We start from the raw sequence: 13,254 nt of genomic DNA, 5'->3' as shown, positions 1-13,254 counted from the left end.
GCTTTGTGATCAGTTTCCTAAAGAGTATCAGTAGACCTTCCCTAATGACAGTGTGGTCACTATTTCTATTCTCTTGTTTCTGAACATTTAAAAATTTTTCCCTTGGGCAACACTAAGTTACTCTGAGTTGACTTCCAAGGCAATTACCTCTCTAGGTATCATTTGTAAATTTTGCTAATGGTACAGTTATAAAATAACAAAGTTTTAAATGCCTTATCTCTAAACCTATTTCCCCCATTTTTATTTTTAGTTTGATATTTCAGAATCTTAGTTTCCATCTATGAGCATGAGGTGTGTGTACATGCATGCTTTTGTGTATGAGTACAAACACACAAATGTTTATATATATATATATATATATATATATATATATATATATATATATGTATATATATGTGTGTGTGTGTGTGTGTGTGTGTGTGTGTGTAGAGAGAGAGAGAGAGAAAGAGAGAACAAGAGCAGATAAACTTGTATGTTTAAAACTGAACTCTTTATTTATTTTTTTGCTGCCAATCATTCCTCCCCCAATAACTTCATTCTTTTCTGTTTCTACAAGTATCCTACACAATTGTAATGCAATTTTGTAAATTGCTCTTTCTTTCTTTCTTTCTTTCTTTCTCTTTCTTTCTTTCTTTCTTTTTATAAAATCAAAGCTGAAACATAGACCAATAGTTTGCAAATATCTGATCCACACACAATTAATGTTTTAGTAAGTGTATTGTAATTCTTGAGTCCTGGCAACACACACTCAGACTTATTAAGTCTATTTTTAGCTCTTAAAGGAATGTTTTCAGAAGAAATCCCTAGGTATTTCTGCAGAGCACTAATGAGAGAGTGGAAGTATTTTTTACTTTACTACTTGATGCCTCTGAGTCATCTGACACATTTCACCTACATCAAATAAAATATTGTCTAGTACATTCTCATTTTCCCATTCCATCATTATTTGTCTGGTTTAAATTTTGTAAAACCTTCTGTGGAAATTAATCATTTTTTATTTATACCTTTCACTTCCAGATAAGTACTACTCAGAGTATCCTATAGGATTAAGTCACTTAAATCCAAGTGAATTAATTTCATGCCTTTACCATCATACAGGAATACCAATTACATTACTCCAAATGTTTTTTCTTAACAACTCACTTATTCCATTGTTATAGACCTTGTCCATTGAAACAATACTATTAATTGCTATTTAAAGAATGTATTCTTCTATTTGTGTGTGATGCTGTTAATGTGTTCTCCTTTGACATGGATAACTAACCTCTCAATATTGAGAACTATCTATGAAAAATGGTTTTAGCCTTCCTGAGCCCTATATTAATTGCTTATCCAATTAATTATATCTACTGAATTACATGTATCCTATTGTGAGAGTTATTATGTAGCTATAATATTATTATATAGTCAATAATTATTTTTCTTAAACATACTACAAATACTTTGTCATCTTCACATTTGTTCCTTACATAACAATTACCTTTCAAATGACAGGTATTAAATATTTTTTGAGACAGAATAAAAATTAATAAAAATGTGAATTTATAAGTGCATAAAGTGATTTTTTGGCTAATAAAGACAGAGTTTATCTGAAAGAATGATATAAGTATAGTTTATAATGCATTTACAAAGTAGACTTTTTTCTTAAATATTAATTGGTGATATTTAGTAAATCAAATTCATAGATAATAGTCAAGGGTACAGAAATGATGTTTTTTTGAAGGAAACACAAAAATTATAAAGATCCATTTCATCATAAATAATAATTTAGTGTGGGCCAAATTGTCCCTTAGTTTTGAATTCATTTTTATCCTTCTAATTAAATTTTCTTATGTAGCAAGAAATACTGATAGTGAAACCCTGATTTTCTTAGAATAATTGTGAAGCCCCAATATTAATTTTTAGCTTTTTTTAAATTGTTGATACTTTTCTAAAGAGAGTAACTTTATAAAACTTGAATCCAGAAAAATAATGAGCTATGTCACTGGGGCTCTTTGTACGTGCCAAGGAAATGAACTGTGAAATAACTAAATCAGTCCATCTGCTCCTCTGTAGTCAATTGTTGCTACTCCTAAACAATACAAGTATATAAGTTCTGCATTGTTGAAAAAAAATGGAATAAGCTTTACCAAGAACTTTCCAGAACTCTTTCACTAAAACCCATTGTATCATATGTGTGTTGCTGTAGGTTGATACTCTGAAAGGAAAATGAAGATATTAAAAATCATTTGAAATCAAACAGTGGAAAACAAATGCATACATATATTTTCAATGTTACAAAAGAAAAGGTTTTATCTACATTGCATAAAACTAACTAAATATCATGATTAATTGCAACAAAGATCCAATCAAATACATTTGAAAAGGTCATAGAGTCAGCATATGTGTTGAAAGAACTCTAAATGTTTAAAATTTTATAGATAACTTTATAATAATAATTTTAAATTATACATACGTTCGTAATGTACTAAAATTTGTACTGTTTTTACTTAATGTTATAAATACATATTTTGCACTTTTTTCTTTATAAAGTAAACTTGTTTGATGACTTTGCTTATTCTTCAAGGGCTTCAAGTACTCCTTCCAGACTATCTTCAGGAACGTTTTGTACAAGCAGCTTTGAGCTACATTGCTTGCAATTCAGAGGGAGAATTTATCTGCAAGGATAATGACTGCTGGTGTCAGTGTGGTCCCAAATTTCCAGAATGTAACTGCCCTTCTATGGACATCCAAGCCATGGAAGAGAATCTTCTTCGAATAACTGAAACCTGGAAAGCCTACAACAGTGACTTTGAGGAATCAGGTATGATATATATTTTATACACTTTATCATTGACCAAAAGATGTTGAAAAGACTGTTTTATCCTATTGAAAGAATCTGCTGCATAGTTTGAAAGTTTTTTGTTTGTTATTATTTCAAATGGACATTCATATTGCTTTCATTAGTGGTTATTTAGTTTTCTCCTGGAAGAATATATTGTCCTTTGTGTATTAATATGTGCTATTGGCACTATCCATGAGTGGATCTATTAGTCACTTATTAAAAGTTCTTGAGTTATCAACACAATAATTTATCAACTGATCCCTTTCATGCTTATTTCGACTTTTCTGGTTGACTTTTAGTTTCACTTGTGACGTGAAATGTAGGCAGCATTTGTTCTGCACCTTTACAGGAAAACAATTTTCATGTGTGCTCACCTTCAATTAACTACTCATGTTATCAAATTTAGATGAATTTCACGTTGATAGTCTGGATTTTTTTGTTTGTTATTTCTAAATTTTTGTGAGTTCATGTGTATGTCTTCAAAATTCTTACTGGCTGCATAAACTTGAACAGTCTATCATTTACCTTTAACAGTCTACATTTTATAAAGCATTGAACATTAAACAATATGATTAAAGGATTCCTCAAAACAAAAATAAAATGTTGATAGGACCATATGTAATATTCATGATAAAAGAATTAAAAATTTCCATAGTATGGTGAATATAATTGTGTAGAATTTGGTCAAAATTGTTAGGCATGATTAACTTTCAAATGAACAATGAGAACAATCAAATTATAAATAAATGGGTAGTAAATAGATTTAGGAAAAGTTAACAGATTTAGATTTATGTAAAATATATTTTGATTTAAATAGTGCATTAAAACAGTTGAATTCATAGAAGCAGAGATAAGAATGGTAGTTATCAGAGGCTAGGTATAGGAAAAACTGAGAAATGGTGGACTAACTACAAAATTTTAGTTTAATAGGAGGATTAAGGTTTTGAGAGATATTTGCACAACTTGATGACTACAGTTAAATAATATCAAATTATACACTTAAAATTGCTATGAGAATAATTATTAAAATATTCTCACTACAAAAAAGATAGGTATTTGAAGTGATAGATTCTTTATTTACCTAGGTTTAGTCATTTCATGTTATAAATATACATCATAATATCAAATTATTCACCTAATAAATGCAATTATAATTTGTCAATTTACAGTAAAATAATTAAAAAAAAAAACTGTTACAGAAGGGGTTTGATAACCAAACAGACAAGGTTGGAGAACTCTGGAGAAAATGATGAATTGACACTAAGTTTCTACAACTGCTTTTCATGGGCCACATTTAACAACTCATGGCAGACTTCAAAGCTGCAAATCTATTAGCCCATGGAAAATCCTGCTACTCTAAGATAGAGAAACCAGAAGAAATATTTGTGGTCACATCAGGTTACAGAAAACTTTTGGGGGGCTTACATTGTCTTAAGTGTGAAGCCAGTCTCTATTTTAGACATTTCCCTTATTTTCCATTAAAATGTAGAAGGTGACTTCACCATTAAACTAAAAAATTTTCAATGGTAGAATTGTATCTTCTGAAGTGTTACAGGCCTGGAGATGCAAATAATTCACCAGGTCTGAAATTGAAAGTGCTCAAGGGCCACACCCAAAGCAAAAAAGAACCAAGTCCAGTTCATATCCTGAGGATATAATCCTAAAATGATCATCTCTCAATAGTGTCTTCTGAAAAAAATAATTAAGTAGTTGAAAGGATGATGTCTTGTGCATTGAAACATTTTCTTAAACACTTCAGGTCATTTATATATAATGGACATAAAGTCCTCATTAACTTATAGGAGTATAGATAACAAACCATTATTTGTTGACTATAAATTTGTCTATCTGGGCTTTCTGTTCTATTCCATCAGTCTATATGTCTTTTTTTTTTTAAGGACAGTACAATGCTCTTTTGATTATATAAGATTTGTAGTGTATTTGGAAGTTAGGTAGTAAAATGTCTTCCATTTTCTTGTTTTTGCTCAAGATTGCTTTGGCTATAAGGAGATTTTATATCCCACACAGATTTTAAAATTGTTTTCTAGTTCTGTGAAGAATGTCATTGATATTTTGATAGTGATTTAATTGAATCTATAGATTGCTTCTAGTAGTGTGGACATTTTAATCATATTTATTTGGTCAGCCATGAGCAGAGAATGTTTTAAAACTTTTGTGCCCTCTACAAAATTTCATCAATATTTTACAGTTACCATTATAGAGATATTTCATCTTGTTAGTTAAATTTATCCCTAGGTACTTCTTTTGGTCACTCTTGTAAATGGAATTATTTTTTTTTTAATTTCTACTTCAGATAATTCTCCATTGGAGTATAGTAACATTACTAATTTCTATACTGCAACTTTGCTGAAATTGTTTATTAATTCTTATAGTTTTTGATGAAGTTTTAATAATTTTATATGTATGAAACTGTCATCTACAGATTTCCAAATTGGATGTCTTATTTTTCCTGCCTGAATGTTCTGGCTAGGATTCCAGTATAATTTTGAATATAAATAGTTAAAGTGGACATCCTTTTCTTATTCCAATCCTTAGACTGGGAGCCTTCAGCTTCTCTCTATTCAGTATGAAGTTCCTGTATATATGGCTTTTATTATTTTGAAATGCATGTCTCCTATATCTAATTTGTTCAGAGTTTTTAATCATGAAGGGATACTCAGTTTTATCAAGTGAATGTTCTATTGAAATTTGGTTTTATTCTTAATTCTGTTGTATCACAGCATAAATTGGAAAAAGTGAAGCCTTTTTAATAAATGGTGCTGGGAAAATTGGACATCTAAATGCACAAGAATGCAACTAGATCTTTATCTTTCACCAGCTTAAAAATCAACTTGAAATATGCATAAGAATCTAATATGAGACCAGAAATTATGAAAATACCATGGTGGGGTGACAAGAGAAATGCTTCAGGACATTGGAATGAGAAAATATCTTTTGAAAAACATTGCAAATACAGAGGAACAAAAGCAAAAATAGATGGTATTGTGTCAAATTGAAAAAAAAAAAAAGACTTCAGCACAGCAAATGAAATCAATCAGCAAAGTAGTAAGGAAACCTACATGATGGAAGAAAATATTTGCAAACTATATATCTAATTAGGGGATAACATTCAGAATATATAAGGAACTTAAAAAACTCAATAGCATATAAATAACTTGATTTTAAAATGGGCAATAGACCTAAATAGACATTTCTCAAATGAAGATTTTGAATGACTGACAGATACATGAAAAAAAAAAAAATGCTCAACATCCCTAATCATCATGTAAATGCAAAGCAAAACCACAATTGGATTTCACCTCAATCTAGTAAGAATTGCAAGGGTCAAAATGGCAAAAAATACCAAGTGCTTTAAGAATGCGAAGAAAAAGAATCCTTGTGCAGTTTTGGTGGGAATATAAATTACTGCAGCCATAATGGAAAGCAGGATGGAGGTTCCACAAAAAAATTAACAGAACTACCAGATGATCCAGAATTCCAAATTCTAGGTGTATGTCCAAAGAAAACAAAGCATGTTAAAGAGACATCTGCCCTCAGTTTAATTCAGTACTATGTTTAATTCAGTACTATTCACAATAGCTAATAAGTAGAAACAACCTTGTGTCCATTGATTGATTGATAAATAAAATTTTATACATCTACACAATGGAAAACTATCCCACTATAAAAATATTTAAATACTGTCATATGCAAAATGTATGGAGCTGAAGGTCATTATGTTAAGCGAAATAAGCCAGGCACAAAAAAACAAGCACCACATGGTCTCACTTATATATGGACAAAAAACATATTGATATTATATAGGTGAAAGAAGATCAGTGGTTATTAGAGGTTGTGGAGAGCAGAAGAAAAAGGGGAGATGAAAGGTTGATCAATGGGTGTTAACTTACAGTTAGACAGGAGTCAGAAGTTCTGGTGTGCTGTTGCCCAGCAGGTGACTATAGATAACATTTACATTCTGCACCTTTCAAAAAGCTAAAAGAAGGGTTTTGAAAGTTTTCACCATAGTAAAATGAAAAATGTTGGAGAACAGATATGCCTACCCTCATTTGGATATTTCACAATGTATACGTGTATGAAAACATCACTGGCAATTTCATAGATATGTAGAAATTGTATGTTCTTATATATCTGTTTAAAATAAATTTAAATTGAAGAATAGTAAGCAGACAGTGGAAGTAAGATGATCGCAGTGTTAAAACGAGTAAAAAATAGTTTCAGAAAACTGTTACTGAAATGTTAAAGAAATGAAGAAAAGGAAAGAGAAGTGAGTAAAGATATTAGAAAGTTCACCAGAGATTTGGAATCAATAAAACTGGATTCAGGAACACTCCAAACAGAAAAGCGCAGTATCGAAAACCAATGACTTAGGCTGGGCTTTGTAGTTCAGTGGTAGAGTGCTTGCCTAGCACTGGGTTCAATCCCCAGCAACACACAAAACAAATAAAATAAACGTCCATCAACAACTTAAAAAAAAAAAGAAAACAAAAAAAATGACTTGGTTTTGTTTTAATGGGAGTTTTGACACAGGACATGGCAGGATTAGTGAGCATGGGGACACAGAAATGGAATATATGAAAATAAAAGCAGCAAGGAAGGCCACAGCAAAATATCCTACCTATGGGACGCATGCAAGAAAGTTCTAATGTGTTTTAAATTTCAGGCATTGTAGTAGTGGGGGTCTGGCACAAAAAAATGCAAAGACATAATGGATACAATTTACAAAAATCTGAAAAACATTCAAACTATGAATTCCATAAGTTCAGCAAAACAAAAGTAAAATAAATTTAAAGAAAATTACAAGTACAGAAAAAATACTTCGATATATCTAGAGGAAAAAAATGATTACTGTCAACAAAGGAACAAAAATGTAATGACTTAAAACAATCAAAAGTTTTTAGACAAAACTAAAGTGCTAAAAATAAATATTCTAGAATTACATACACCTCAATGATATTTTCAGAAATAGAGGTGAAATAAAGATATATCTGGTGAAAACTTGGAAATGCAAAAGGAAAGATCAATACTTAGCAATGGCAAGGAGGCAAAATGCGTAAGTGAATGTCAGTTATGCAAAATAATGATTATAATGTGATATGGACATAAAATATATACAGGACTTAAGTAAATGACAATAATGTAATAGTGGTCAAACAATGGGAAGACTTAAACTATCCTAAATATTCTAAAATCCTGTCATTGCTGAGGATGTGTTAAAAGATGTAATTAGTTTTAGATTGATGTAAATAAAAAATCTGGCTTAACCACAAAAATATAGGAAAATGAATTAAAATCAAGCAAAAAGAAAATCAAATAAAAATTATTTAGTGATTTCTAAATACAAACATAAAGTAGCAAACAGGGAGAAAATCATCTTATCCAATACATAAATGTAACATAAAGGGGAAGGGTTGTATTCCAGATATAATCCTGCTATAAAGGTTATAAAATTAAATTTTCTATTTTGCCTATTATTATATATTGTAATTAAAGTATATAATGATACTATGTAATTGGTTATAATGATATTTATACTTTTACTTATTCGAAACATTTAAATATAATGACACAGATAAGTGCAGGATTAAGGATGGAGAAATATGTGATGTAAAATCCAGCCCAAGGAATACTGTAGTAAATTTTAAGATACATTAGGAATACTTTTCCTAAGACTATTATATATAATATAGGAGAAAGGTTTATTATATTAAAGGAGAGACTTTGAACTCCACCACACTGAGATAACAATATAGAATTTTAAATGCAGTCATAAACTCAAGGAAAAGTATTAGTGGATACTAACAGGTAGATTGGTCAATGTCATTAGGCCTTTTGTGCTTTATAATTGTCTATTTTTAGAGTTAGGCTCTTGCAGTTCCACCGAAGCTAGGAGATTAGGGATACTACCTCCTTTAATGGTTTCATTTCAAATGGATGATCCCCAGATCCTGGAGAAAGGCCTGTCTAGTTTGTAGATTTCCACATGAAAGGACAGAGAGAGAATGTACAATTGCCAAGTATCCTACAATAGATTGTCTAAGAGTCAGGCGAAAATAGAGAGGAAGAAATTTGTTCAAAGTTTAATCAAGCTGAGAGGGATGTTTACAACCTCTAGGTCAAAAACCAATACCTTGGTCCCAAAAAATGTGAAGAAAAGTTTTACAGAACTATAAGATAAAAAAACACATACACAATCATAACCTACCTCTCCTAATACATGAAAGATTAAGCAACTCTTATATCAGTGAAGATTGAAAATTAAACAGAAATTTAGCAGTTGACGAAAATAGTATGCATAGAACATTGAACAAAAAATATTACTAAATATATATATATATATATATATCCAGTACTTATGTAACATTTTCCTAAATTTCATCAAATTCCGGGCCACAGAACAACCTTGAACAACATATTCAAATCAGATGCTGTGTGACCATAAATAAAATCAAGCTGAAATCAATAATTAGAAGTCAAATAGGCAAATTTCCATCTGCTTGTATATTAAATGGTAGGCTTCTACAGGGAAAGAGGGTAGAAAATAAAAAAGTTAAGTGAGAAGTTAGAACACATGAAATTTCCACATAATGTTGGTGGGTGTGTTATTGATTTCTCATTAGAAAAATTATTTTGTAAAATGTAGCTGATATGGTACAATATGCAATATACCCCAAAACCTCCTGTATTAGTAGTACAGGAATATTCAAAGGTGAAATGATTGGATTATGAAAGTTGTAATATAATCACTCCATCCTAAATTTAATGGAATAACTGGGTGGTAATTACGGTGGTATTATCTTCTTGCCCCACATTTGAACTGTCCATCTTAGAACCAGACTCTTAACATACTAGATTCAGTTGTGCTTATGTTGTGAAAATGTTGATCTGAGCCAGGTGTGGTGGATACTAACAGGTAGATTGGTCAATGTCATTAGGCGGTTCCAGAGGCTGAGACAGGATGATCAAAAGTTCAAAGCAGGTCTTGGCAATGACAACATGCTAAGCAACTCAGTGAGACCCTGTCTCTAAACAAAATACAAAATAGGACTGGGGATGTGGCTCAGTGATTGAGTGCCCCTGAGTTCAATCCCCAGTACTGAAAAAACAATAAAACAAAACAAATAATAAGGATAAAAATTATAAAACAAACAAGAAAACCCAGCAATCTATATTCTATCTCTGGTCTTATTTTCAATATTTATATTTTTAATGTTTAATTCTTTGTTTTTACTGGTGGTATGCTAAAATTCATATTTTATATTAGGGTTCCCCTACTTTGCCATAAATTTTACTCTACATGGTAGACAATAGTAATACTCTACATGGTAGACATTTTGTGGTACATCTTCAATAAAACTACATTAATTAATATGCACTTGGAAATAGACCATGTTCAATGGCATCATATTCTTTTTTTACTGAATTCCTTTTCAAACTTGTAAAATGTATTAAGGAAAACATTTGATAGTTTTGAAAAGAGTGGGTTTTTTAATTGTCTTTTTTTAGAAAAACATTTTGACATTTAGTTTTTGTTGAGCAATAAGTAATAGAAATAATGTGGCAGATATTGCACCAAGAAAAGATTTTTAAAATATTCTGATCACCTACAGCTTAAAAATTGATAACCTGCATTCAGTTTTCATAATCGTAAGTCTATGCACTAGATTATTTCATTTCCTTTATAGAATGGAAAGTAATAATACTATGTTCAAGTGCATTCTTCAAATGTTTCTGTTGTGATTTCTTGAATTTTAGTCACAAGAGATAATAATTTGTGTCTACTTGCCTATATGTCAAAGTTTCAAATTCTGTTATATACTTTATGTAGATGTACAAATCAGGGTGGTGTGGGGTTACTTTCAAGTACTAAATGCAACTGAACTTGAAAAATTAGACAAATGAAAATTATTAACATACCAAAGGATATTTTAATTGAAGCAGAAATATCAGTTTACTTTTGTTATTTTCTTACAAAAGATAATAATCTAAATTTAGAAGATTTTTTCTTAAGCATAAATAGTAATGTGAGGTAGATCATAGTAATATAGAATGCTAATTACAGTCACCACATAAAAAGGAAGAAAATAAGTTTTGCTTTATTAGGTCAAGATAATTTTTTGTAACTGTTTTGTGTGTTTCCTGTTTTCACCAAGTGTAAAATTCAATCAGTAGGTCTGATTAGCATACAATGCTAATCTGCTTTTATATTTGATTACATTTGAGTCATTTTTTCTTTTGTAATCTGCAAGTCCTAGAAAATACACTTTTTATAGAGTGTAAACAAAAGTATCAGGGAGTTTAAAATACAATTTTTCTGTCATATCTTGAAACTGGAGAAAATTTCCAACAGTAAAAAAAAAATATAAAAATATATTCATTCTTTACCTTGGTATTCTCAGAAAAAAATAGTGTTGTCTAATAAAAAATAATGGTGGCATAAATGCAACATCAGTTAGAATGAAAATATGGAAGATAAAAACATAGAGGAATATGGAATAAAAAATTATACCTCACAATTGTAATCACTATCAAAACCTAATTTATATGTTATATTTTACTGAACAAAAATAACAATTTTGTAGCCAATTATGTAAGGACAGTGTCTACCTAGATCAGTATCAAGGAATCAACTTAATGATAAAACTGGAAGTACTTAACATCTTACACAAACACACAGACATACACACATAAATGTCTAAAACCAAAATTTATTTTGCTTTGCATTATGCAACCATTTATCAGAATTGCCAGAAGAACAAATAAATACTAAAGCTCTAAAGAGATGTCAATATATTGCCTTTTTCAAATAGTTTTCTAAGTCAACTTCACCTAGCTTCTGGATGAATGAGAAATGTAATTATTTAAACTGTAATTACGGAAAATTGTGATATTCTTGCAAGTAATCATTTTAAGAAAAAAACAAAAAGCTTAGCTGATATGAAGTGCAAATAGTTTTAGAAATGTTTTAACATGACACTTTGGAAAAATTGTGTTATCACTTGATGTGTAGGAGATCTGAGGTGTATATTTGTTGTCAACAAATATCTTTATCAGGATCATGTCCTGTTAAATGGAAGTATATATATTTGATGATCTAAGAATAGCAGTTGTAGGCCACCTTGTAATGGGGATTGTTGAGGTGTCAATTTTCTGAGAACAGTATTCATTTTGACAGTTCAATTGAAAGGAGATAAACTTTCTAATGCTGTAAACATAAGATGTATTGCTTGCTATAGTGCTATAAAGGTAGAATTAGCTTGATTTCAAAAATTTTAATTCATTTGTTTCCTCTTTTTATTTTTATGTAGACCATTCTTAATTTTCTTTCTCAAAAACAGTTTCTTCTTCAGATGACACTTTACTATAAGCTCATGCATAAAGAACATTTTCCAAGGAAAATCAGTATCTCTGTAAACAATATTTGAAATTTATCATTCTACTTCACTCATTATAAAATTTAATAAAATACTACTATTTGCTGCTCATTGTTCATTCTTCTTCCCTGATAGTAAATTCTCCTAAATTTTCTTTGAGGAATCCGCATTCCATTCTTACTATTGTACAGTGTATGGGAATGAGCTCCATATTAAGCACCAGAATGGTCTCTGATTAATGCAAGCTAATCATAAGAATCTATTTTCCTGGCTACAGAGATCAGTTCAAGACACATGAAAAAAAAATGGTGAATGAGAACCAGAAGTATAATTCCCAAGAATAGCTGGGAGGAAGAAAAGATTCCTTGTCTTCTCCCAGTAGCTACACGGAGTACTATTAGTTTGTTAGATGTGAAAGAACATATTCATAAGAACATTAGAGGACCATCTTGCCACCAGAAGAGTTGCCTCAACCTCACAAGATATGAAAATGCTTGGTTAAGTCAATGAACTGTTGAACACTTTTGCTTCAAGCTTAACTTGCTCCTAGAGATTCAGTTGCATGAGGTGATTAATTTTTCAACTGTTGAGTCAGTTTGAGATGGACTATTTATTCAGAACAGCACAGGCAATTCTGTAGTGATAAAGAATCCTCAAATCTTTGAGTTATAAAATTAGTCTATTTCTTTGTCACTTCGTCATTGCAAATTTACTGTGGATTTTGTTCTGTCTTCTTCCAAAACTCAGGTTGGCAGTTTAGCCCCTGTGTAGAGAAGCTATCACCATGGAGTCTATAGCTGTAGCTCAGTGGTGGAGTGCCTGCATGGCACATGTGAGGCACTGGGTTTGATCCTCAGCACCACATAAAAATAAATAGATAAAGATATTGTGTCTATCTATAACTAAAAAATATTTAAAAAAAAAGAAAATGAGACATGCTATACCTGATAAGATTCTGTTGCTAAATTATCTAACCCTACCTCAAGGAGGAATTTTTCCTTGGAAAAAAGTCTGAATATGTGTGAGAAGTTCTAA

General features: G+C 30.5%; 1 protein-coding gene across 3 annotated transcripts in view; it reads left to right on the top strand.

The window, feature by feature from the left end:
- The window catches only part of Brinp3 (BMP/retinoic acid inducible neural specific 3), a 383,341-nt gene that overhangs the window by 249,308 nt on the left and 120,779 nt on the right, over positions 1-13,254 (top strand). For all 3 annotated transcript variants that reach the window (XM_046427569.2, XM_058573679.1, XM_058573680.1), the window contains exon 6: positions 2,567-2,803. In XM_046427569.2, the coding sequence (XP_046283525.1) occupies positions 2,567-2,803 (237 nt within the window). The remainder of the gene's footprint in view (positions 1-2,566; positions 2,804-13,254) is intronic.

The sequence above is a fragment of the Marmota monax genome, unplaced genomic scaffold, assembly GCF_021218885.2.
Source record: "Marmota monax isolate L192 unplaced genomic scaffold, Marmota_monax_Labrador192_F-V1.1 WCK01_AAM20220418_F8-fsc00202, whole genome shotgun sequence".
In the NCBI taxonomy this organism is placed as follows: domain Eukaryota; kingdom Metazoa; phylum Chordata; class Mammalia; order Rodentia; family Sciuridae; genus Marmota; species Marmota monax.
The sequence above is the reverse complement of the archived record's forward strand: the minus strand, read 5'-3'. Positions and strand labels throughout refer to the sequence as shown.